This window comes from Hyperoodon ampullatus (assembly GCF_949752795.1).
Source record: "Hyperoodon ampullatus genome assembly, chromosome: 12".
In the NCBI taxonomy this organism is placed as follows: Eukaryota; Metazoa; Chordata; class Mammalia; order Artiodactyla; family Ziphiidae; genus Hyperoodon; species Hyperoodon ampullatus.
Window position 1 is genome coordinate 46951158 of NC_136925.1, and position 27721 is coordinate 46978878.

Genomic DNA, 27721 nt, shown 5'->3' on the forward strand with positions numbered 1-27721 from the left:
TACAGCCCTCTGGGAAGGCTGGCAGTTCCTGGAATCTGATCGAATTCATTCACCCTAATGCGTGAATGCCTTAGAACCCCATTTTCCCTAGGGGGTTTTCAAAGAGGAAGCTTATTTACCTATAGAATTCTCTAGTGGTTGTATTTAATTAGCTTAATTGGGTGAAATGGAAAAACATATTCCAGCTGATAATAGAGGAAAGCCAGGCAGAGAGATCTTAGAAGCAGAACGTTACCCAGCATTTTCTTCTCAGGATGAACTCCAAAGCTGACCTTCTTTCCTTAACGTCTCTTTTTCAACAACAACAAAGTAAATATTTTAATGTTTCATGGTAGTGGGAGTGCGTTTAGGTGATCAGGGTTGCAGCAGTATTATTTGGGCTTATCTGGGCCAAACTTCAAGTGTAATACTTCGTGCAGGAACGTTAGAGAAAATGCAAAAATCAGTCAAAGAGAGGCTCTAAAATCTTAACAAATTTAAATACAAATTGCAACAGTGTGCACCTTTCTTTAAAGGTTAGGAGAGCTGGGTCCTCACCCCTGCTTGGCCACTAACTGTGAACTGAAGAAGGTCCCATGACCCAAGTGGGTCTGCATTTTCTCCTGTACGAAATGATTGGTGTCTGCGTTATATTCAGCACAGATTATAATAGAATCTTTATGTGGAAAACCAGGGCTTACAGAGTCTCTGCCTGAGAGTGGACAAAGAATATGAAAGAAAAACCTGTTACTTAAAACAAAAACAAAATGTTGCTGTGAAGGTGCTTCTGTCCAGACTAGTTTTGGGTTCTCTGTGGATTTCACATTTCAGCACCCTCTCTGTCCATTATTGCCACAATAATTCAGAGTTAAACATTTAAAATAGGAGTACTCTCAGATTGTAAAATAACTGAACATGACAGCGACATCTACCTTTTTTTGTTTACCTGTAATATCTAATGTAGTAAGTACGATGCATATAAGATTAATCTTGAGAATTGCAAGTTTTCTATTCATTCTACATATTGTTACAGCATTGAGTTGGTGAGGGATTTACAAAAAGATACATGTGATCTCAGGCCTTAGGAACCCCTTTTCCACAGAAGGAGACAACTGCCGAGCAAGGCTGATTTGATAAGTTCACCAGGAGAGTAATACAAGGTACAGAACTGGGGGGTCCAGAGGCCCAGGGATCAATGCCAGATGTGCAGGCCTGTCTTGTAGCAGTTCAGGACCTGTCAGTGAGGTGCTCCAGCTGCACCTTGTCATCCAGAAGCAGGAGCTGGTTCATGGTTTGGTGTCCTTGCTGCAGTAGGTAGGAGTGTGACTGGAGAGAGAGAGACCCGGGCGGAGGCACGCTGCTGGGGCAGGACCCCTCAGGGAAGGAGTGGAGAAGTCTGTAGGGAAGGCAGCTAGCAACTGACATGCTCGTTCTTTTAAAAGTGATCAGGCGGGCATCCCTGGTGGCACAGTGGTTGAGAGTCTGCCTGCCGATGAAGGGGACGTGGGTTCGTGCCCCGGTCCGGGAGGATCCCACGCGCCGCGGAGCGGCTGGGCCCCTGAGCCATGGCTGCTGAGCCTGCACGTCCAGAGCCTGTGCTCCGCAGCAGGAGGGGCCACGGCAGTGGGAGGCCCGCGTACAGCTAAATGAATGAATGAATGAATGAATGAGATCAGGCATCTTCATGTGTCAGTGGTCCTTGATTGTTAAAGCGAGTGGGGCGCTGTAGGGGTGCCTTCTGAAGCAAAGGGAGTGTGCAGGGCAGTCATCCTTTCTGTCTCCATCACTACATATTCATTAATTGGGATTTAAGCGTGTCCTGGAGACTGTATATGTGCCTGTTCCTTCCCAATACAATGTGGCGTGATGGAAACAGCACAGGATTGTGATTCAAAAGCAGTATCTCAAGAGTCCTGGCTGCTTGTCACCTCTATGAATTTAGGAAAGTTGCTTACCTTCGAAGGGCCTGAGTTTCTTTGTCTATGAAATACCAATGACAGAGATAATAACAGTAGCCTTGCCGGGTGCTCTGAGGACCACATGAGGTGTGGGAAGGCTCTGAGCCCCACCCTATAGCGCTGTACCAGTCATTAAGATGCAGTTAAGCAACTCACGTCCTCATCTTTGTGTTTATTATTTCAGTGGTTCCCTGTCAGACAAGCGATTTCTGTTTACCTCCAATGGTAAGGATCATGCTTTCCTTAAGAATTTGATATTTTAAAATCTTCAGGGGTAGTTTATTCTTCCATACTCCTCAGATGATATAGTTTAAAAGATTAATTTTTTCCTTTCCCCTCAGGTCATGTAGCACCAAGTATGCTGTGACTTAAAAATATATCAGACAATAAACCTAGTTAACATTAGGAAAAAAATATTTTTCTTTATAATCTAAAACTTCTGCCAGAAAAAATGAAAATCTGAAATGACAGTTAAGATAAATTCCTTTATGTTAGATTTTAACAGAAAAACCTTTTGAGCAGTGCAATTTGATTTGTGTATATCTGGAATGAAGTTATTGAAAATGAATAGCATAAAGGCTTTTTAGCCCCTCTGTCATGGAATATGTTCTGGGGAAGTATTCTCCCTCACATAAAATAACATATTTCAAGGAGAACAATACAAACATGTCTTCTCTGCCCAGGAGGAGGACTGGCCTTAATCTGTAACCTCCACATTGTCTTGGACATGGTATAGTTAAGCTCCCAGGGGTGATGTTGGGTACAATTAACTGATCTTCAGAGCACCTGACGTACCTGCTCTTCAAGGGTAGAGAGCGTGGAGTCCTCCCTCTGATCAAGTGAGAAGAACCTCAGCATTTTCAGCTTTTAGGACACCTTGTACTTCGTTGAAATCATGGTGAATTTAGATTAGAAAGGAAAATCTACAGTGGGGACAGATATGTCACTTATAGGGGATATAAGGTCTATTAAGAAAAGCAGCAATAGTATCAAGATACCACAGCACCAGCGAGTCAAATGCAAGTCTGAATCATTAAAAAACTAGTAATTAAACAGTTGATTCAATATCAGAATGGAAGTAAATCAACTGAATAATTCTAGGTGAAATGGGGTGCTTTTTTTTTTTTTTTTTTTTGGTTTTCATTTTGTGTCTATATCTGAAATATTTCCCTGACCTTTTTTACTAGGTTGCAGCAGATCCTTGAGTTTGGAACCTGACCGGCAAATCAGAGCTTCTTCTTCTTGGGAGTGGATCAATGAGACTGGAGATCAGGTCCGTTGGTCTCCTGGCCAAGCCCGACTTCAGGACCAAGGCCCGTCATGGGCTTCGGGGGACAGGAGCAAGAACCACAAACGAGAGTGGCTGAGGATAGATTTGGGAGAGAAAAAGAAAATAACAGGTACTGAAACGAGGGCAGTTTCACAAAACAAGATGACTTGCAGTTGAAATTATGTTTTGAATTTGCACAGGTGCCCCCACCTCAGAGTACTCCATGTCTTTTTTTAAAAATCTTTATTGGAGTATAATTGCTTTACAGTGTTGTGTTAGTTTCTGCTGTACAACAAAGTGAATCAGCTATATGCATACATATATCCCTATATCCCCTCCCTCTTCCGTCTCCCTCCCACCCTCCCTATCCCACCCCTCTAGGTGGTCACAAAGCACCGAGCTGATCTCCCTGTGCTATGTGGCTGCTTCCCACTAGCTATCGATTTTACATTTGGTAGTGTGTATATTGTCAGTGTCACTCTCTCACTTCGCCCCAGCTTCCCCTTCCCACCCTGTGTCCTCAAGTCCGTTCTCTACATCTGTGTCTTTATTCTTGCCCTGCCACTAAGTTCATCAGTACCGTTTTCTTAGATTCCATATATATGTGTTAGCATACGGTATTTGTTTTTCTCCTTCTGACTTACTTCAATCTGTATGACAGACTCTAGGTCCATCCACCTCACTACAAATAAGTCAGTTTCGTTCCTTTTTATGGCTAAGTAATATTCCATTGTATATATGTGCCACACCTTTATCCATTCATCTGTTGATGGACATTTAGGTTGCTTCCGTGTCCTGGCTATTGTAAATAGTGCTGCACTGAACATTGGGGTGCATATATCTTTTTGAATTATGGTTTTCTCAGGGTATATGCCCAGTAGTGGGATTGCTGGGTCATATGGTAGTTCAATTTTTAGTTTTTTAAGGAACCTCCATACTGTTCTCCATAGTGGCTGTATCAATTTACATTCCCACCAACAGGGCAGGAGGGTTCCCTTTTCTCCACACTCTCTCCAGCATTTATTGTTTCTAGAGTTTTTGATGATGCCCATTCTGACTGGTGTGAGATGATATTTCATTGTAGTTTTGATTTGCATTTCTCTAATGATTAGTGATGTTGAACATCTTTTCATGTGTTTGTTAGCAATCTATATATCTTCTTTGGAGAAATGTCTGTTTAGGTCTTTTGCCCATTTTTGAATTGGGTTGTTTGTTTTTTGATATTGAGCTGCATAAGCTGCTTGTATATTTTGGAGATTAATCCTTTGTCAGTTGCCATGTCTTTTTTAAAAGTAACAATCTTCACATTGTCTCTGTGGGAAGAACCTGTATGCAGGGGGTAAGGATGGATGTGTGGGTGAGAGAGCTGATATCTCCGTGCTGAAACCTTTTTATGGCATATTGTCAGTGTGAAAACACTCATCTGTCATCACATTTCTAAATGCAGATAAGAAAAGCAGGCCTGTAAAATGATTTGCAATTTCAAATGAGAGGGAAAAAAAGAAAAGAAACCTGAAGTTATAATACATGTTGTATAACATATTTTTAAAACTAACCCATAAATAATATTTTCTTACAAGGAATTAGGACCACTGGATCCACACAGTCAAATTTCAACTTTTATGTAAAGAGTTTTGTAATGAACTTCAGAAACAACAACTCCAAGTGGGAGACCTATAAAGGAATTGTGACTAATGAAGAAAAGGTAAGAGACACTCTGGAGGAAGGAACTGAGTAGGAGAGTGGGCCTCCAAATATTTTCATCAGTTCATCAGTGTGTTTCCAAAAACAGATGCACAGCACCAGATTACGTAGCCTTTGAGTGTAAAGCCTTGTATCTTCAATATCAAGCATGTCTATAAAAAAGCAAAAGACATAGAATCCTTGCTTTGATTTCATATAACCAGGTGTGAGTGGATTGATAAAGACCTAGAAACTAATAGAATCTTCAGGTAAAGGTTATCTGTTCCTACAGGTGTTTCAGGGCAACTCTAATTTTCGGGACCCTGTGCGGAACAATTTCATCCCTCCCATTGTGGCCAGATATGTGCGTGTTATCCCCCAGACGTGGCACCAGAGGATAGCCTTGAAAGTGGAGCTCCTTGGCTGCCAGATTGCACCAAGTAGGACTCAGGGTGAGTCAGTGAGTTACTGGATTCTGGTCACCTCCTTTCACAAATTGTTGTTATTAATGTGGTTTCTCTAACATCTCTTCTCGCTCAGGTAATGACTCATTGGTGTGGAGCAAAACAAGTCTAAATACTGTTGGTTCAACTAACAGAGAAGATGAGACAATCTTAAAGCCCATCCCCTCTGAAGAAATGCCCAAAGGTAGGGCAGTTATCGTTTTGCGGTTTCTTAAGGAATAACTTGTACTCCAGCCAATAATACGGTAGCTTCAACAGCATTCTTTTTTTCTGTGTCATATAAGTGTCTGGGGCAGATGGTCCAGAGATATCTGCGCATGTGTAAAATAATATATGTCCACACTTTTCATTACACTATTGTAAGTAGAAAAAGACGGGAAACAAACATTTGCACCCTTCAAACACTATGTAAATCTTTTATAGAAAAATAAAACAATAGCCATCCATACCATGGAATACTCTACAGCCATAAAAAAGGAGTGTGTTAGTAATATATAAAGTTCTCTGAGACACACTGACAACTTAAAAAAATAAGCATGGTACAGAACAGTTTACATAGCACTCAACCATGTGTGTAAAAGGGGGGGTGATACAGCATCACTATATATATATATATATATATATATATATTCATCCCAGTATACCTGGAAAAATGTTAAGAAATATAATTTCACATAGAGGAAGAACAGGTGGAAGGGAGACATTCCATTCCATACCTTTATATATATATATTTTTTCCTTTGCGGTACGTGGGCCTCTCACTGTTGTGGCCTCTCCCATTGCGGAGCACAGGCTCCGGATGCGCAGGCTCAGCGGCCGTGGCTCACGGGCCCAGCCGCTCCATGGCACGTGGGATCTTCCCGGACCGGGGCACAAACCTGTGTCCCCTGCATCGGCAGGCGGACTCTCAACCACTGCGCCACCAGGGAAGCCCTGAATCCTCTCTTTTTGCTTTCCAATATCAGTAAATGCCTAGCATGTATTCTTGTCCCCCACATGTTAAACCACTGAGGACCTTTCAAATCGGTATTCAGTTTTAGATCATGAAATTTGGTTGCTGTTCATTTCTGCTGTATTACGATGTCTTTTCCCCTTCTTAGGGTTAAACGTCATAACTATTGTTACTCCACTGGTTCTCCTCGTCCTGCTGGTTGCTGGAGTGGGAATCTTCGTAGTCCTTAGAAAGTATGTGACTTCACATTAAAAAATTTTTTTTCTCTAATTATGTAAACAATCACAAAAGTTTACTCTTCGTATGTTCATGTGTAGAAAGCAGCATTACTTCTCCCAAGATAAAATGTGAACTTCTATTTTAAAAACAAGTTGGATAGAGGTAGAAAATATCATGTATTATTTTATGAACAGTACTTATCATTTAGAAATCTTTTCAATGGGATTTTTTGTCTTGATAGGAGGAAGAAGAAAGGAAATCCTTATGGACCAGCTAAGGCTCAGAAACCAGGTTGGTTGAAAAAACTATCTACAGTTTTATTCTGTCCTTGAGAAAGGGACAGAATCGCTGATTAAAAGCATGATTAGGCGCTTTTAATCAGCAGATCCTGATTAAAACCCACACTTATATGGTTTAAGAAATAAGATCTAATAGCTTTAAGTTAACAAATCTACCAGGAAGGAATATATTGTATCCTGTCTCTTAATTCAGAATCTTCATAGCCAGTTTAGTTTTTACTTTTGTTCAACATCATCCCATCATTTATCAAAATTAATTATTTTTTTTTTGGCAACTGGAATTTACATCACCACGCTGCCTGTCACCAAGGAGAAGTTATAAAATCCCCATCTGTGAACTGGACATTGCCCGGCACTCCCAGCATCTTCAGGCCTCCATTGTATTTTTCACTCTAGGAAAGGACTAGGCAGGGCGGGTTTCAGAAAATCCTTAGGACACGGGATGCCCAAGCAATGAGTCAGCTGCAGTCGAGAGAGAGAGAGAGAGAGAGAGAGAGAGAGAGAGAGAGAGAGAGAGAGAGAGAGAGAGAGAGAGCGCGAGCGAGAGAGAGAGAGAGAGAGCGAGCGAGCGAGCAGCAGGGCAGGACCCCTGAGCATCTCAAGGACCACCTGGGACTCCACCTCCATAGGCTCTAAACAGCCAGCTGCATTGACCCCTCACGGTCACAAACACCATGTCAGTGCCGATTAGGGAAAACCTTGCCCAGGTGGTCTAACCTAGGGATAATCTGGGACCTGATGGGTACACAAATACATTTTACCTGCAGAGCAGAAAGCATGGTTGGGATGGTGTGTGCTGTTGTTGTTGTGACCTCATCATGCTGTGTCCACCACACATACCTGGAGAGCTGTGGTTGTGCATCTGTCACAGTCAGCTGGCAAAAGGCAGCCTGACCTCTGACTTAACCAGGAACCTGTGGTGAAGTAAATATGTTACACTTCTGAGAGATTAGTTTGTTTCATGTTATCTTTATTCCAGACTGTTGGAAGCAGATCAAATATCCCTTTGCCAGGCATCAGTCAGCTGAGTTTACCATCAGCTACGATAATGAAAAGGAGATGACACAAAAGTTGGATCTCATCACGAGTGATATGGCAGGTAGGTACCAAGTCTCCGTGACCATGCTGTTAGCCAGGAGGTGCTGCTTATGGGAGAGGAGAGACCAGGGAGAGAAATAAGACCAAAATCTTTTGTTTAGATGGGGTCTAGTAAATCAGTAATGTGTGGCGTTTTCTCTCTGTGCTCTGCAAAGAGTTACAAAGTGACACGGAAATATTTCCCAAAAGCCCCATTCAGCCAAGGCTCTTACACCTGCAGGGCCTCTAATGACACCCAGAGCAATGGTCCTGAAGTACCAATGAAGTCTGGAAGCCCTTAACTAATCTGTTTTTGTTACTAAGGTTTTGATTAAGGCACTAGGAAAAAGGGACTAGAAAGATGAATTGAGCATAGCTCCTGCCCTTGACGAATTGGAGGTAGGAGATGAAGGAATCTGTTAGAATGGCCTCAAGGTCCCTGACAAGCCATTGTTGAGAGTCAAGCTTCTCAAACAATTTGTGAGGAAGGATCCACTTTTTGCCTTTTATTTCTTTAATCCATCAAGGACTAAAATTTTTGTAAAATACAGTATAAATCAGTAAATGTTTAAAAAGACATAAAATACAAAGCTCTAACTTTTTAATTAGATTCAAGGGACATAAAATCACTCTCAAATTGCTGCAAGATCTGAACACTTTCTATCCATTTGTGCACTTATCTCTTTACAGATCTGTCACAAACAGTTCTCAGACAGGTAGGCATCCACAGACCACTGTGAGTAGCACTGCTCTACCTTTTTGCTACTCAGACTGTATTCTGAGGACCAGCAGCAGCATCTGGGAGCTGGCTAGAAATGTGGGCTTTCAGGCCATGCCCCAGGGCTACTGAACCAGAAGTTCCCAGGTGGTGTGTGTTATATATGAAAGTCAGAAAGGTACCAATGGGAAGGTTGCTTGACCTGCTTCAGGGGCAAAGGGAGCAATTCTCCAATCAGAATCCATCTTCTTGTTCCTTTCCTCGGACAGTTCAAGCTCTGCCTTGGGGGTGAGGCGAGGAGAGTGCAGAACCCCTCTCCTTTCACTCTCCTTCAGCTTCTGGTCCAGCCTCTTCTCCTTCCTCACTGCGTGGTCCTTCTGGGCACCTGAAACATGCAAGGCCCCGCTCTTGCCTCCACTCATCTGCAGTCTCACGCACTACACTCCAGAGCTCCCGGCAGAGCCATTCCTTTCCTTTCTTTCTGCAGCTCACATCCAGACTCCCCTCCCGCTCCCCAGTAAGTCAGTGATTCTTGCCTGCTGGACGTCATCTCCTGCAAGCGTCACCGGGTCCTCAGGGCATCCGGAATTGAACCCATCGTTCCTAACCCTTAACCTGTGTGCTCTGTGCGTTCCTTTTCTAAGTGGCTTCTGAATGGGCATCCCAGTTCTCAGGGCTTAATATCTGGGAGGTGTCCTCTTTGGTCATACCCTCCCTACATCATTGGTGACAAATTCCTCAGATACCTGTCCCCAAAGTGTGGCCTTTCCAGAGCTGCTGCCAGTCCCCTAATTTATGACTTATATGTCTCATTTCTCTGCTTTTTGGTTTATCTTTCCCTCTTCAGTCTCCCTCCACGGTTACCTCTTCTGCCAGTCTCTAAATTTAGAATCTTTGTAGGTTTCTACAGCGTTAAACCAAACTTCCTAGCAAGGCACTCAGTGCCCTCCATGATCTAGCACATGGATAATAGCTCGCACTTGGGACACGTGTTCAAATTCTTGCCCCACTGGCTGCTACCTGTATAATCTTGGAAAAATTAATCTCTCTCTGCTTCAGTTTTCCATTTGTAAAAGAGAGAGTCCCTACCTCATAGTACTTTTTTTCCAGAGGATTTAACTAATTGATATCTTAATGTCATTAGAATAGTGCCTGGCACCAAGTAAAGACTCAGTAAAGCTTTATTTGAGCTTTATCCTTATCATTAGCCCCCAACCTATTACTTTGGTCTTCATATCCTATTAAATTCCTCCATGTCCCTCATGCTCTGGCCACATCACACTCTATGTTCATGGTTGTTTAACAGGTTGTTCAATCACTTTTCCCTTTCCTGACAGTGTTACCTCCACCTCCAGGAGTGGCCTTTCAGGAGTCAGCCTAAGAGCTCCCCGTGAAGTTGTTCCCTCCTATCCCTAGGTGTGGTTAGAGGTTAGCTCCGCCTCGCTAGGTTCCTCGGAGCCTTGAGGCTTCCTAAAGCACCTGTGTAGTTATGTAAACCCCTAAGTGTGGCGTCTGTGCCTTTTACATCTTAATCTTTCTCTTCCTGCCCGGTACATGTCAGGCCCTCAGCAGAGCACCCCCTCTACAGACAGCCGGTCTGTGGGTGTACGGGGGCGGTGCACAAACGTCTGCCCTTTGGGTTTCAGATTACCAGCAGCCTCTCATGATTGGCACCGGAACGGTCGCCAGGAAGGGCTCTACCTTCCGGCCGATGGACACCGAGGCCGACGAGGCGGGGCCGGACGCCGAGGCTGGCGGCCACTACGACTGCCCCCTCCCGGCCGGCCGCCACGAGTACGCCCTGCCCTTAACCAACCCTGAGCCCGAGTACGCCACGCCCATCGTGGAGCGGCACCTGGCCCGGGCTCACACCTTCTCGGCGCGGAGCGGCTACCGCGTGCCGGGGCCCGGGCCGGCGCACAAGCACTCCCTCTCCTCCGGCGCCTTCTCCCCGGCCGCCGGCTACCAGCTGCCGCCGAGCCCCGCGCCCGCGGACCCGGGCTACGACAAGCCCAAGGGCAGCGGCGGCGGCTCAGCCGCGGGGCGTGCCGATCCCGCCTATCAGAAGCCACAGGTCAACCCCGCGACCAACGCTGCCTACTTGGCCCCCAGAGACTGCCTCAGACCCCTCAACCAGACGGCCATGACCGCTCTGCTGTGAACACACTGTGAATGAAAGCTGCTGTGGTACTGAGCGCCGGGCTGTGCGCGGCCCTGGAAGCTGCGAGATGCGCGCGCGCGAGAGAGTGAGTGAGTATGTGTGCGCGCGCGCACGTGTGTGGTTTAACAGGATCCTGCGGTGGAGTCGTAGAGGTGCCCCCCCCAATGTTTACAGAATTGTGCAGCTGGTTTCGTTCTGACCCTTAGGGCGAGCGTCTGTTGGGTTTTGTGGGGCTAGAAAAATGAAAGTTTTCAGATGGCATTTTTCATTTCTCTAACTGTGATACCAAGCTGCTTCGGTGTAAAATGTGCAATCTGTACAGAGTTGTATTTAACAAGAATTAAAGTAACTTAAGTTTGCGCAGATTTTGGTTCTACACGGAGGTTATGTAGGAGAATGCAGCTGTTGCAAAAACGTATATAATAGTATGTTCACTTTTTAAAGATATTTTATCTGATAGTGTGTTAGCAGCAGGTCTGTTTAAACTTTATCTTGTTGTTATTATGGCTCATTTCCTTTCCTTTGATATCGAGAACTAAAAGCATTGTTAACATTCTTCTCCTGGAAGGAATGAAATTACTTGAAGCAAGAAAAGCACACCAGGGTGGTTGTTTGTTTGCAGTTATGACTGTAGATGAAAAAGAACAAACAAACAAAATATACCACCTCAGCAGCTGCCAGTCCCTTAGACTCCACTTCAGGTGGGGACGCGCAGCGCCTATGAAGGTGTGCAAGGTGCAGGCGGTCTCTGGAGCCTGCAGGGGCCTCGCTGCCCGCAGCCTGTGCGACCAGGCTCCTGAGCAGCTGGCCTTCACACTGCTTCTCGCTCACCTCAGGCCTGGCAGATACTTGCTTTCACATGCAAGTCTGCCTTTTCAAACTGTCTGCAAAGCCAAATGCTGAGACTTAACGGCAACCAAAACTGCTCTCTCAACAAACTGAATGAAGGTGGCACAGCAATTACGCTGTAAATTACTGTGTCAGATGCTTTTGCACCTCAGATTAAAAATATTGCTGAGGTCAGACACCCACACTTTTCATGACTTTCTTCAGAAATAGCACATTGTACTCTGAAACACAAAAAAGTTACTTGACATGTGTTCTTACAAAAGTGACTGAGGCCAAATCTACATAGAGCTTTTCTACTGAGATGGTTGGAAACTGAACTAATTTTGTAAGAAAAAATTTCCCCTCGAGTATGTGTCTGTAATTCCAGATTAGCCCAGACTTCAGCTGTACCTCATGTTCAGTGGTTTTTATCTGAGTTTGCTTTGTGAGTTCACTGTGGGGGGATTTAACCTCTTTTGCCAAAGAGGAAAGTGTATGTTTGTTTATGTGGACCAAAAAGATCCTTTCCCTAAAAATGTATTTTAATCCTATTTGCATGACTGACTTTCTGTGAAACATAAATTTTAGAATACTGAGGTGCTGGAAGGTCACAGCAGACTATCTGTGGTTATTGTGGAGGTTAAACCATTTACCTTGTGAGTTTACATGGTTTTCTACAAATACTAATTGCAATAAACTATGCCAAACCAACGTACGTACCTCAGTCTCTCACTGGTGTCCTGCTTGCTGGGCTACTGAAGGCACTTGAGGCTCAGCCTCCATAAAAGTGCAGGTGGTGCAGTGGAAGGAGCATATCTGGCTTCCTCTGGTTGGTCCTAAGTTGGAACTGGGGACAAAAATTATGGACGCTGTCAGTTATTAATAAAATCTTAGCGATTTGGGGTCGATTGTTTCATGCATTTTAGTTTGGCTTCCTGGATTTTTACAAAAAGTAACAATCCAGTCTACAACTTGCAGACTTCCTACAAGTCTGACTTACAGCAGGCCGCCGGGTTCTGGTCTGGTGACTATGGATGATGAGTTGGTTTCCCATGCTTACTGCTATGCACTACCAGCCAGAGTTCCGTTTTTACTTATGGTATGGCCATGATCCATTTGTATATTCAGTTGGTCATTACATAACCCTGAGCCTCAGTTTCCTCATGTGTAACAAGGATGTGAATGTGCCTTCCTCCAAGGCTTACAGGTAAGAATTGTGACAACATTTGGGCTGTATATATTTTTAACATTAAAATATTAGTCCATAAAAACAGCCTTCTTTACAGTGGGGCTGTGTCCATCTATCACATTTCTTCCCTGTATACATGATCTAATCATGACAGAAAGTGGGAGAACAGGACTTTGTTTTGGAACACCACTTCCTCAGAATGGCCTACTGTGTAGCCCAGGATGGGCAGTGGAAAAGTCTGTCTGATACACCCAACACAGCCAAGCCTAAACTAGAGGATAAGAGCAGGAAAATACTATGTTTTTCTTTTCCATTGTTTTGCAACATTAGCACATAAGATTAGACAATTGTCTGTTTTTTTTCTGTTATCAAATCCTATTGGGAGGCAAAGATTGCATTCTGTCACTTTTTACAATTGTGGTGGAAACACAACTGCTCTGACAGACAAGACTATGCTGTCCACAGAGGCTGCTGAAAGTGCTCTGGGTTCTACTACTATGATTTACACTTGCACCAATATTTATAATCAGCGTAGAAAACCTCTGGAAAGGATGCTAGAGATTTTTCTGTGTTTATCTTACACTGCTTTAGATTCTTAGTAGAAACTAAAATCAAATTTATATTATATGCACAACTATAGACACCATGAATAGCCTTTCATAAAGACATCACCACAAGGCCTTTCATAAATACATACATCAGTTCAGCAATCCAAGTATAGCCAACAGCTTGGCCTCACTATTCTCAAAATGCTTCTGTTGCATTCATTCATGCACCAAATATTTATTAAGGTTCTGAGAGCAGTGCTCACCCTGTACTTACCTGAGTTAAGAGAGAGCACATGCCTAGGCTCTTGCCAGGAACGGGGAGGAGCTGAGTCCCACCAATGAGAAGCTAGGGTTGAATACAGTCCAGCTAGCAGTCCCTCCCCAAAACACAGCCCATCCTGTCACCCAGTGCCCTTCTCAAAGCCACACTGCTGTGTTCATGGCCCGCTACACATCTCTCATCTCCCACTATGGGTCTCTCGCCTAGCCTCTCCCTATTCTGGGAATAAATTCCCCTAGAGGCTTTAAAGATTTTTCACTCTGCTTTTTGGTATTCTGCAATTTTACCACTTTGTGTTGGGCTATAAATTCATTTGTATTCACTTGGGACTTGTGCTTCTAGAATCTTAGGATTCATCTTTATCAACTGTGAAAAAGTCTCAGCCCCATTTTTCCAATACTACTTGCCTCTTTGCTGTTTTCTTTATTCAGTCCTGGAATTCCTGTTGGATGCTCATTGGACCTTCTCATTCTATCTCCCATGTCTCTTCCTCCCTCTTATTTTCCATCTCTTTATCGTTCTGTGCTGCATTCTAGGTAAATTCCTGAAAGACAACATGGCACAGTTGTTGAGTGCATGGTGGACAAGGCACCAGAACTTCTCTGCACCTGTTTCTTTGCTTGTTACCTGGGGGAAAAAAATACTCTCCCCCTACCTATGGCTGTTATAAAGATTAAATGAAGCTTTCAGAGCGCCGTCTGGCCCACATGAAGCACTGTATAAGGTTACATATTACACTCCAGTTTACTAATTCCCAATTCTGCTATCTAATCGGCTGTTTAATCATTGAGGTTTTAATGTCAATTATAAAAAAATTTCTGGACGGTCTACTGATTCTTTTTCAAGTCTTCCTTTTTCTACACTGTCTTGGTATTTTCTTTGGCTTTGATTCCTTCTAATCATTTGAAACCTACTAATTTTACATTCTCTTTGATTTTTCTGTTATCTTCATCTCATTTAGAGTAAAAGCCAAAGTCTGTGCAGTGATTTATAAGGCTCTGTCAACACTGTCCAGTAAAACTTTTGCAAGAATGGAAATACTCTCTGAGCTGCTCAGTAGGGTAGCCACCAGCCACATGTGGCTATGGAGCACTTCAAATGTGGCTGGAGTGACTGAGGAATAAATTTTTAATTTTGTTGAATTTTCATTTATTTAAATGTAGATGGCCACATGTGGCTACTGTGTTGGACAGGACAAATCTGTGATCTGCACCCCCCATCGTGCTGTCACCTCTCTGACCTCATCTCCCACTTCTCCCACCTTGTTTACCCCATGCCAGCCACGTGGGCCCTCTGGCTGTCACCTACACATGCCAGGGACACACTCCGCACTTGCTGTTCTCTTCCTGGGAAGCTCTTCCCCTAGATAGCTGCACGGCTTGTTCGTTTACCTCTCTCAGGTCTGTACTCCACTGAAACCTCCACGACCTCTTCCTTCCTCTCCCTGGCAGAAAACTGCACATTTCTCCTCTAACACATTTTCTATCTCCTTTCCTACTTTACTTTTCTCCTTAATGTGTGTCGCTGATCCAGCACAGTTTTATTTTCTTGCTTATTATCTGACTCTCCCACTAGACCATATCCCATGAGGGGAATGACTTTTGTCTGTTTTGTTTCCTGCATACTCCCAGCACTTAGGACAGTGTTCAAGAAGTATTTGCTCAGTGAATGAACAAGCAGAAGTTCTTGAGGCTCTGTCCTGTTTGTTGTTTCTACCGACTCTTGTTTGTGATGGTTTGTGTCTTTGTGTGGTCTCAGACTTTTGATTGTGAGCCATCCCTCAGCAGGGCTTTTTCCTCCTTGTGAAAACTTCATGACAATGTCCTTTCTGAGGGGTTTCGAATTTGTATCTGTCAGGTACACCAGGTAAGTCTGCCAGATAAAATACAGGATACCCAGTTAAGTTTGAATTTCAGATAAAAAACAAATAATTCTTTAGTTCAAGTATGTTCTGTGCAATGGGACAGATTTATACTAAAAAAGTATTCATGTCCTTTAATTTTTATTTGCTAAATCTGGCAACCCTAATACCAGGAGTATCACCCACCCTGCACTGGTTTGTATTTTAATTGGATTGGTGGTTCCTAGACTATACTGAAAGTCTAGACCCAAGCCTGTGTGCAGCACAGCCCCCTGGTTTTAATTCCTCAGGGGAGACTGCCCTTGTCACCCAGGGTCATTCATTCATCCTTTGTTGTCTTACTGGACAGATTTTTTTAGGTTCAGTCTTTCACTGTTCCTGCCATGCCTAACCCCAAATCTTGTTTCCTATCCCTTCCTGGAGGTTAAATACCCAGCATCTAAGGAACTGAAACCCTCCCCAACCCCAGGATGCCCAGAGCCTCAGCTCCAGTCAGTGCTTGTCACTCTACTTGTCAGTTTCTTTGATTCTGATACCTGGGTATTTCCCTTTATTTCTTAAGATTAGCTGGGCCTTTTAAAGAATTCTGATTTTATTTTACCCAGGAATTCATAGACAGTTTTTCTTATCTTGGAATGATACCTCCCCAACAGACAGAAGAGATCATATTTATTGCACATAGCACAGGCTTTAGAACCATATAGAACTCAGGTTTAACCTGGGATTTAATCTTTTTAAATACATGATTTCAGGCACATTATACTGGTGTTAAATTAGTTAAACAAGGAGGATATGAGACTAATGTGGCTCTAATGCCATGGCAGCCTAGGTAAGCAAACCAAAATCCAAGCCTGTAAATAACTCAAGGTTATGAAATGGAAAGCTAAGGACAACCAGTCACAAATAGCGAACTAGTCTTTATGCTCTAGCCAATCAAATAATTTCCTTTCTTTGCTTCCATACTTTTCATACTTTCTCTAAGTCTTTCTTCTGGCTCCTTTGGTGGAGTGCTCCTAACTACTTACAGCTTGTCTCTACCCAATGAGAATCCAAAAATGCTCAAATAAACTCTTAAAAATTTTAATATGCCTCAGTGTACCTTTTAACACTGGTGATTTCTAAACCCACTTCTTAATCCCTAAAGTGGAAAGGATTATAAAAGGGCTGTTGTGGGGGCTTCCCTGGTGGCACAGTGGTTGAGAGTCCGTCTGCCGATGGAGGGGACACGGGTTCGTGCCCCGGTCCGGGAGGATCCCACGTGCCGCGGAGCGGCTGGGCCCATAAGCCATGGCCGCTGAGCCTGTGCGTCCAGAGCCTGTGCTCCGCAATGGGAGAGGCCACAACAGTGAGAGGCCTGGGTACCGCAAAAAAAAACAAAAAAACAAAAAGGGGCTGTTGTGAAGACTAATTATATCAGTGTTTTGCATAAAGAGGTGATCAATAAATACTGCCTCCTTTTCTTTCTGCCCAATCTGAAGTCTAAATTGTCTACCAACACCATTTCTTTTAGTCCTTTTCAAGTGGAGGCTGCCTTTTCTCTTCAACCATCCCACAATGCACACCCTCCTCCCGAGTCCCACTTCCCCATCCACTCTCTCCTTCAGCCCCATGCAGAACTCTCTGCCTTTATGATACTCGTGCCAGCTAGCTCTACCACCTTTTCTTCTCCGTGTGTCACCTAATATCTTCCAAGCCATTTTCCCCATTGACTGAGGACTGTCACCTAGCTCAATTCTTCTCCGTTTTTCCTCTGTTAATCATGTTGAACAGTTCAGTGTCCAACATGGTCACTTGTATGATTTTTTGACATTTACTCTAGAAACCTGCAGTTCACTTAAACCAGCTCCACACACGTCCACACTTGTTATCAGCAAGAACTCCAGCTCTGAAATCTTAATAATAATTCTGTCTCTGCTCAAAACCTCCAATTCTTCTGATGCCTCCCCTTTTATCCTACTTATTCACGGATCTCATTAAGAGATTTAATTTAATTTCTTTAATGCCTAGATCCCGTCGTTTTCCTCTGGTTGCTAAGCTTTTTCAGTTGCCTCTTCTTCCCCATCCGTCACTTGAACTGTTTTGTCTGAGCATTTTCACTCTGTAATCTCTCCTGGACTGCCAAACCTGAGGCCCCGACAACGTAAGTGCCCTTCAGGAAACCATCTTCACATCTCCATCACTGCAGCAGAAAAACACTGCGTAACTGTTCACACAGGGGCTCTTACCAACTCCCAGTTTCCAGTTTACCTGGGGCTCATTACTCCTCAGCCCCTTCACTTATCTTGGATCCACTTCTTTTTCCATCTCTCTCAGCAGCTATTCCAAAGCAATGCCGCTCTGCACAGTTTCCCTTTACTCTGAGATCTTGCCACCTCCTTCACCTGGGAAAGTCATTAAAATCAGATCCTACAACTACCTGTCCATCCCCCTTCCCACAAAAAGCTGTATCTCCTCCAATCCTTCCCTCCTGTGTCGATGGAAAAGGTGTTTGAAACCTTCAGCCACTGCCTCCCCCTCACCTCTGATTTCCCTCCAATTATTTCCATTTCCCTTATTTTCAACTTCTCCCTCTGAACTGGTATCTTCCTCTCGACCTATAAACTTGTTCAGATCTCTCACAAATGTAAAGAATTCTCCCTTAATATCCCAAGCCCTTCTAATTACCTGTCCTCTTTCTTCCAAGAGCGATCTAAGCCTAGAATTTTCATATGCTTTATCTCCCATTCTTTTTTCTAATGGAATTTTTATTTTCTATAATAATCCTTTCCATTTGTTCAAGCCTTCTTTTGCATCCCTTCAGGCCATTTTAAATGGTCTTCATATAACTAATACACATTTTTGGTTTAATTTATGCTTAGGTGTTTTTTGTTGTCATTGTAAATGATCCCACACCCCTCCTTTTATATATCAAGAACCACTATGGCCCTAGTGGAAAAAAGCATGAATTCTGGGACTAGCCTGCCTGGGTTCAAATTCTCCTCTAGTTGTGTGACTAAGAAAATGTTATTTTACCTCTCTCTGACTCCATTTCCTTATTTCTAAATGAAGGTCATAATAGTATATACCTCATGGGGTTATGGTGAACACTGCAAGAGTTAATACATGTTTAAACCTTTAGAACAGTGACCCATAATAAGCACTATGTTGGTATTAGCAGTTACAGACATATATATTTTAATATATAATTAATTTTTTGTCCTGATTGATTTGTTTACATACTGTTCCTTTACTAAATTCCTTATTTCTAGTAGTTTTTATTTGATTTAGTTTTTTGGGAATGTGATCATAATGTCTGCAAATAGTGCTGATGCAACCTCCTTTATAATACTTATATGTACATTTAATTCCTCCAGTGCCACATGAAATGCTTCTAGTATCTCCCTACTAAACATGATGCTGGCTTTGGGGCATAGATTATGTTGGGGTATATGTTATTAGATTATGTCCCTTTTTTTCCCTCACCAAGAATGGGTATTGAATTTGACCAATGCCTTTTCAGCATCTATGGAATTAGAAGCAAATGATTTTTCTTCCCTAGGATCCCTCTCTAGACCCAGCCAAATGATTAATTATACCAACAGATGCCCTAACGTTAAACATTTGGTTATGGTGTATGAGTCTATTAAAGTGCTGCTGAATTCACAGTGATAATATTTTATTTAGAATTTTTGCATTAATATTCTTTTTCAAGATACCCTTTCATTTTTTTCTTTGTGCCAATCTTTATCAGGTTTTTTTAGCTTGACAAAAACAATTTAGAAGTTTTCTTCTCTTCCTAGGTTCTTCGCTTGCTAGGCATTAGAATTATCTGCCCTTTAAAGGTTTAGTAGTATTACCCTGTGAAACTATATATTGGAGTAATTTGTCAGGGTTCGCAGCGATCTGACCATTTTTTTCTATTTTTTTCCTAGGGAAATCTGTTGAGATTTTAAAACTTCAGTTTTGGTAAATTGTATTCTCTTAGAAAAGTTTTCAAATTTATTCATATGGAATTGAACAAAACAGTCTTTCATTATCCTTTTAGTTCCCTCTGCTTTTATGGCTATTTCTCCCTTATTTCCTATTTTGTGCACTTGCCTTTAGTACTCGCCTCTTCATGACTGGTATAGCCAACAGTTTGTCTTTTTCCCCTGAAAAATCAGTTTTTAATTTTTTTTTAGTTCTACTATTTTCCCACTTTCAGAAGCTGATAATCCACTTGTTACCAGCCATAGGCAGAGGTAAAAATGCCCTTAACAATGGTGAGGATGACAATAGGAAGGCACCTAGTGACAATGACACTTCCCTGAATGTCACGAACATTGCTTACTAAAGAATTGGGGACCGTAGGCAGGCGCGCGCGCGCGCGCACACACACACACACACACACACACAAAATTTGTGTGTGTGGGGAGGGGGAATGCTACGGTCTCAAGGATGGAGGACTCGTAACTTGAGAAGTTCTTGCATTCTAACAGTTACTCAACTACAAAGAAACTATTTCTACTGAAATCCAGATCCAGCTCAACCATCATTTTTAAAAATCAAAACAGTTGGACTTCCCTGGTGGCGTAGTGGTTAAGAATCCACCTTTCAATGCAGCGGACACGGGTTCGAGCCCTGGTCTGGGAAGATCCCACATGCCGCAGAGCAACTAAGCCCGTGTGCCACAACTACTGAAGCCTGTGCTCTAGAGCCGAGAGCCACAACTACTGAGCCCACATGCCACAACTACTGAAGCCTGCACGCCTAGAGCCCGTGCTCCACAACAAGAGAAGCCACCGCAATGAAAAGCCCACGCACTACAACAAAGAGTAGCCCCTGCTGGCCACAACTAGAGAAAGCCCACGTGCAGCAATGAAGACCCAACGCAGCCAAAAAATTAATTAATTAATTATTTAAAAAAAAATCAAAACAGAATCAATCCTAGGCTTCATCAACCCTTGCACCATTTAAGAAAAATAAAAATAATTATTGGGAGACCAAGACTGAAAAACCAACGATTTCATCTGTATTTCCTTTTTCCCTCTTTGAATATGGTCTATTAAAGATGAACCAAGAGATGGATTTGAGTTCTGCCTCTGACACTTACTAGCTGTGTGACCCTGGAAAGTAATATCTTTCCTAGTCCTCAGTTTGTTCATCCTCATATAAACAGTATTTTATTTGATAATCTTTATAAAGCCTTCCAGCTCTGACAATAGGTGGCAGTAAAATATCACATTTGGAATCTTCTGCCCCCTGCTGGCATTTTAGCAAATTGCAAATTTTACCTTTCCAAAGCATGGAGTCTAAGTTTAGTTGTCTGTTTTACATTTTGTGTATCTAATTTTCCTTCTTATAGTCCATTCATCTATCATCCTACTTAAAGGCTAAGGCTTTCTTTGATAACTAAATACCCTCTTTAACTTGAACTTTAAAACAATCTTGTTACTTTCGCTGTTTAAATCTTCCTTCTCTCCTAGTTTCTTTGAAAGTTTTCTTGCAATCTCCACTATTGTGAGGGACTTTTATAATTTTCTTATGGTTCTATTTTTACTTTATAAATTTTGAGGCTAGTTTAAATTGGCATATACAAGATTAGCATTATTTTCACATCGGAATGTGAAGGTAGCAGGATACAAAATTAATATACAGAAATCTGTTGTATTTGTTTACACTAACAATGAAATATCAGAAAGAGGGAGTAAAAAAAAAAATCCCATTTAAAATCACATCAAAAAAACCAAAAAAACCCAAAACCTAGGAATAAATTTAACCAAGCAAGTGAAAGACCTATAAGCAGAAAACTATAAAACATTGATAAAGGAAACTGAAGATGATTCAAAGAAATGGGAAGATATCCCATGCCCTTGGATTGGAATAATTAATATTGCTAAAATGGCTATACTACCCAAAGCAATCTACAGGTTTATTATTTTTTTATACAGCAGGTTCTTATTAGTCATCAATTTTATACACATCAGTGTATACATGTCAATCCCAATCACCCAATTCATCACACCACCATCCCCACCCCCCCACCGCTTTCCCGCCTTGATGTCCACACGTTTGCTTTCTACATCTGTGTCTCTATTTCTGCCCTGCAAACCAGTTCATCTGTACCAGTTTTCTAGATTCCACATATATGCGTTAATATACGATATTTCTTTATCTCTTTCTGACTTACTTCACTCTGTATGACAGGCTCTATCTAGGTCCATCCATGTCTCTACAAATGACCCAATATCATTTCTTTTTATGGCTGAGTAATATTCCATTGTATATATGTACCATATCTTCTCTATCCATTTGTCTGTCGATGGGCATTTAGGATGCTTCCAGGACCTGGCTACAGTGCTGCAATGAACAATGGGGTGCATGTGTCTTTTTGAATTATGGTTTTCTCTGTGTATATGCCCAGTAGTGGGATTGCTGGATCATATGGTAATTCTATTTTTAGTTTCTTAAGGAACCTCCATACTCTTCTCCATAGTGGCTCTATCAATTTACATTCCCACCAACAGTGCAAGAGAGTTCCCTTTTCTCCACACCCTCTCCAGCATTTGTTGTTTGTAGATTTTCTGATGATGACTATTCTAACTGGTGTGAAGTGATACCTCATTGTAGTTTTGATTTGCATTTCTCTAATAATTAGTGATGTTGAGCAGCTTTTCATGTGCACCTTGGCCATTTGTATGTCTTCTATGGAGAAATGTCTATTTAGGTCTTCTGCCCTTTTTTTTTTTTTTTTTTGCAGTATGCGGGCCTCTAACCGTTGTGGCCTCTCCCGTTGCGGAGCACAGGCTCCAGACGCGCAGGCTCAGCAGCCATGGCTCACGGGCCCAGCCACTCTGTGGCATGTGGGATCTTCCCTGAACGGGGCACGAACCCATGTCCCCTGAATCAGCAGGCGGACTCTCAACCACTGCGCCACCAGGGAAGCCCTTCTGCCCATTTTTTGATTGGGTTGTTTGTTTTTTTAATATTGAGCTGCATGAGCTGTTTTAATATTTTGGAGATTACTCCTTTGCTGATTCGTTTGCAAATATTTTCTCCCATTCTGAGGGTTGTCTTGTTTATAGTTTCCTTTGCTGGGCAAAAGCTTTTAAGTTTCATTAGGTCCCATTTGTTTATTTTTGTTTTTATTTCCATTATGCTAGGAGGTGGGTCAAAAAAGATCTTGCTGTGATTTATGTCAAAGAGTGTTCCTCCTATGTTTTCCTCTAAGAATTTTATAGTGTCTGGTCTTACATTTAGGTCTTTAATCCATTTTGAGTTTATTTTTCTGTATGATGTTAGGGAGTGTTCTAATTTCATTCTTTTACATGTAGCTGTCCAGTTTTCCCAGCACCACTTATTGAAGAGACTGTCTTTTCTCCATTGTATATCCTTGCTTCCTTTGTCATTAGTTGACCATAGGTGTGTGGGTTTACCTCTGGGCTTTCTATCCTGTTCCACTGATCTATATTTCTGTTTTTGTGCCAGTACCATACAGTTTTGATTACTGTAGCTTTGTAGTATAGTCTGAAGTCAGGGAGCCTGATTCCTCTAGTTCCGTTTTTTTCCCTCAGGATTGCTTTGGCTATTCGGGGTCTTTTGTGTTTCCATACAAATTTTAAGATTTTTTGTTCTGGTTCTGTGAAAAATGCCATTGGTAATTTGATAGGGATTGCACTGATCTGTGGATTGCTTTGGGTAGTATATTCATTTTCACAATATTGATTCTTCCAATCTAAGAACATGGTATATCTCTCCATCTGTTTGTGTCATCTTTGATCTCTTTCATCAGTGTCGTATAATTTTCTGAGTACACGTCTTTTGTCTCCTTAGGTAGGTTTATTCCTAGGTAATTCATTCTTTTTGTTGCAATGGTAAATGGGATTGTTTCCTTAATTTCTCTTTCTGGCCTTTTGTTGTTAGTGTATAGGAATGCAAGAGATTTCTGTGCATTAAGTTTGTATCCTGCAACTTTACCAAATTCACTGATCTAGTAGTTTTCTGGTGGCATATTTAGGATTCTCTATGTATACTATCATGTCATCTGCCAACAGTGACAGGTTTACTTCTTCTTTTCCAATTTGTATTTCTTTTTCTTCTCTGATTGTTGTGGCCAGGGCTTCCAAAACTACGTTGAATAACAGTGGCAAGAGTGGACATCCTTGTCTTGTTCCTGATCTTAGTGGAAATGGTTTCAGTTCTTCACCATTGAGAATGATGTTTGCTGTGGGTTCGTCGTATATGGCCTTTATTAGGCTGAGGTAGGTTCCCTCTATGCCCACTTTCTGGAGAGTTTTTATCATAAATGGGTATTGAATTTTGTCAAAAGCTTTTTCTGCATCTATTGGGATTATAAGGTTTTTATTCTTCAATTTGTTAATATGGTGTATCACATTGATTGATTTGCGTATATTGAAGAATCCTCACATCCCTGGGATAAATCTCACTTGATCATGGTGTATGATCCTTTTAATGTGTTGTTGGATTCTGTTTGCTAGTATTTTGTTCAGGACTTTTGCATCTATATTCATCAGTGATATTAGTCTGTAATTTTCTTTTTTTGTAGTATCTTTGTCTGGTTTTGGTATCAGAGTGATGGTGGCCTCACAGAATGAGTTTTGGAGTGTTCCTTCCCTTGCAATTTTTTGGAAGAGTTTGAGAAGGATGGGTGTTAGCTCTTATCTAAATGTTTGATAGAATTTACCTGTGAAGCCATCTGATCCTGGACTTCTGTTTGTTGGAAGATTTTTAATCACAGTTTCAATTTCATTACTTGTGATGATGGGTCTGTTCATATTTTCTATTTCTTCCTGATTCAGTCTTGGAAGGTTATACCTTTCTAAAATTTGTCCATTTCTTCCAGGTTGTCCATTTTATTGGCATAGAGTTGCTTGTAGTAGTCTTGTGATGCTTTGTATTTCTGTGGTGTCCGTTGTAACTTCTCCTTTTTCATTTCTAATTTTATTGATTTGAGTCCTCTCCCTCTTTTTCTTGATGAGTCTGGCTAAAGGTTTATCAATTTTATCTTCTCAAAGAACCGGCTTTTAGTTTTATTGATCTTTGCTACTGTTTTATTTATTTCTATTTATTTCTGCTTTGACTTTTATGATTTCTTTCCTTCTACTAACTTTCAGTTTTGTTTGTTCTTCTTTCTCTAGTTCCTTTAGGTGTAAAGTTAGATTGTTTATTTGAGATTTTTCTTGTTTCTTGAGGTAGGATTGTATTGCTATAAACTTCTCTCTTAGAACTGCTATTGCTGCATCCCATAAGTTTTGGATTGTTGTGTTTTCGTTGTCATTTGTCTCTAGGTATTTTGTGATTTCCTCTTTGATTTCTTCAGTGATCTCTTGGTTATTTAGTAATGTATTGTTTAGCCTGCATGTGTTTGTGTTTTTTACGGTTTTTTTCCCATAATTTATTTCTAATCTTATAGCGTTGTGCTCGGAAAACACGCTTAGTATGATTTCAATTTCCTTAAATTTACCAAGGCTTGATTTGTGACCCAAGATGTGATCTATCCTGGAGAATGTTCCATGTGCACTTGAGAAGAAAGTGTAATCTGCTATTTCAGATGGAATGTCCTATAAATATCAATTAAATCTATCTGGTCTATTGTGTCATTTAAAGCTTGTGTTTCCTTATTAATTTTCTGTCTGGATGATCTGTCCATTTATGTAAGTGAGGTGTTAAAGTCCCCCACTATTATTGTGTTACGGCCAATTTCCTCTTTTATAGCTGTTAGCATTTGCCTTAGGTGCTCCTACGTTGGGTGCATATATAATTGTTATATCTTCTTCTTGGATTGATCCCTTCATCATTATGTAGTGTCCTTCCTTGTCTCTTGCAACATTCTTTATTTTAAAGTCTATTTTATCTGATACGAGTAGTGCTACTCCAGCTTTCTTTTGATTTCCATTTGCACGGAATATCTTTTTCCATCCCCTCACTTTCAGTCTGTATTTGTCCCTAGGCCTGAAGTGGGTCTCTTATAGATGGCAATATATATGGGTCTTGTTTTTGTATCCATTCAGTTAGCCTGTGCCTTTTGGTTGGAGCATTTAGTCCATTCACATTTAAGGTAATTATCAATATGTATGCTCCTATTACCATTTTCTGAATTGTTTTGGGTTTGTTTTTGTAGGTCCTTTTCTTTTCTTGTGTTTCCCACTTAGGGAAGTTCCTTTAGCATTTGTTGTAGAGCTGGTTTGGTGGTGCTGAATTCTCTTAGCTTTTGCTTGTCAGTAAAGCTTTTGATTTCTCCACTGAGTCTGAATGAGATCCTTGCCGGGTAGAGTAATCTTGGTTGTAGTTTCTTTCCTTTTATCACTTTAAATATATCATGCCACTCCTTTCTGGCTTGTAGAGTTTCTGCTGAGAAATTAGCTGTTAACGTTATGCGAGTTCCCTTGTATGTTATTTGTCATTTTTCCATTGCTGCTTTCAATAATTTTTCTTTGTCTTTAATTTTTGTCAATTTGATTACTATGTGTCTTGGTGCATTTCTCCTTGGGTTTATCGTGCCTCATACTCTCTGTGCTTCCTGGACTTGGGTGGCTATTTCCTTTCCCATGTTAGGAAGGATTTCGACTATAATCTCTTCCAATATTTTCTTAGGTCTTTCTCTCTCTCTTCTCCTTCTGGGACCCCTATAATGCGAACCTTGGTGTGTTTAATGTTGTCCCAGAGTTCTCTTACGCTGTCTTCCTTTCTTTTCATTCTTTTTTCTTTATTCTGTTCCGTAGCAGTGAATTCCACCATTCTGTCTTCCAGGTCACTTATCCGTTCTTCTGCCTCAGTTATTCTGCTATTGATTCCTTCTAGAGCAGTTTTCATTTCAGTTATTGTACTGTTCATCTCTGTTTGTTTGTTCTTTAATTCTTCTAGGTCTTTGTTAAACATTTCTTTCATCTTCTCGATCTTTGCCTCCTTTCTTTTTCTTTGGTCCTGTATCATCTTCACTATCATTATTCTGAATTCTTTTTCTGGGAGGTTGCCTATCTCCACTTCATTTAGTTGTTTTTCTGAGGTTTTAATCTTGTTCCTTCATCTGGTACATAGTCCTCTGCCTTTTCATCTTGTCTGTCTTTCTGTGAATGTGGTTTTTGTTCCACAGGCTGCAGGACTGCAGTTCTTCTTTCTTCTGATGTCTGCCCTCTGGTGTATGAGGCTATCTAAGAGGCTTGTGCCAGCTTCCTGATGGGAGGGACTGGTGGTGGGTAGACCTGGGTGTTGCTCTGCTGGGAAGATCCCAGTAAAACTTTAATCTGCTTGTCTGCTGATGCGTGGGGCTGCATTCCCTCCCTGTTTGTTGCTTGGCCGACTCTGGGAGAGCTCACACCAAGGAGTACTTCCCAGAACTTCTGCTGCCAGTGTCCTTGTCCTCACAGTGAGCCAGAGCTGCCCCCCGCCTCTGCAAGAGACCCTCCAACACCAACAGGCAGGCCTGGCTCTGTCTCCTATGGGGTCAGTGCTCCTTCCCCCTGGGTTCCAATGTGCACACTACCCTGTGTGTGCCCTTCAAGAGTGGAGTCTCTGTTTCTCCCAGTCGTGTCAAAGTCCTGCAATCAAATTCCGTGAGCCTTCAAAGTCTGATTCTCTGGAAGTTCCTCCTCCATTGCCAGACACCCAGGTTGGGAAGCCTGAAATGGGGCTCAGAACCTTCACTCCAGTGGGTGGACCTCTGTGGAATAACTGTTCTCCAGTTTGTGAGTCACCCACCCAGCGGTTATGGGATTTGATTTTATTGTGATTGCGCCCCTCCTACTGTCTCATTGTGGCTTTTCCTTTGTCTTTGGATGTGGGGTATCTTTTTGCTGAGTTCCAGTGTCTTCCTGACGATGATTGTTCAGCAGTTAGTTGTGATTCCAGTGCTCTTGCAAGAGGGAGTCAATCTACAGATTTAACGCGATCCCTATCAAAATACCCATGACATTTCTCAAAGAACTGGAATAAATAATACTAAAATTTATACGGAACCACAAAAGACCCAGAAATGTCAAAACAACTGTGAGGAAAAAGAACAAAGCTGGAGGCATAATCATTCCGGACTTCAGACAATACTACAAAGCTACAGTAATCAAAACAGCGTGGTGTTGGTACAAAAACAGACATATAGATCAATGGAAAAGAACAGAGCCCAGAAATAAACCCACACACCTATGGTCAATTGATCTATGATAAAGGAGGCAAGAATATACAACGAAGAAAAGACAGTCAGTTCAACAAGTGGTGCTAGGAAAGCAGGATAGGTACATGTAAATCAGTGAAATTAGAACCT

General features: G+C 41.8%; 1 protein-coding gene across 3 annotated transcripts in view; it reads left to right on the forward strand.

The window, feature by feature from the left end:
- The window catches only part of DCBLD1 (discoidin, CUB and LCCL domain containing 1), a gene marked incomplete at its 3' end in the record, with an annotated part of 84907 nt that extends 74127 nt beyond the window's left edge, over positions 1-10780 (forward strand). The window contains exons 7-15 of one of the 3 annotated variants that reach the window (XM_079716341.1): positions 2122-2162; positions 3125-3337; positions 4788-4912; positions 5183-5330; positions 5431-5538; positions 6455-6539; positions 6767-6816; positions 7804-7923; positions 10266-10780. In XM_079716341.1, the coding sequence (XP_079572467.1) occupies positions 2122-2162; positions 3125-3337; positions 4788-4912; positions 5183-5330; positions 5431-5538; positions 6455-6539; positions 6767-6816; positions 7804-7923; positions 10266-10780 (1405 nt within the window). Of the gene's footprint in view, positions 1-2121; positions 2163-3124; positions 3338-4787; positions 4913-5182; positions 5331-5430; positions 5539-6454; positions 6540-6766; positions 6817-7803; positions 7924-10265 lie in introns of those variants that run through there. The other 2 variants (XM_079716342.1, XM_079716343.1) reach the window with 2 other exon arrangements.
- Between the last annotated feature and the right edge of the window lie 16941 nt (positions 10781-27721).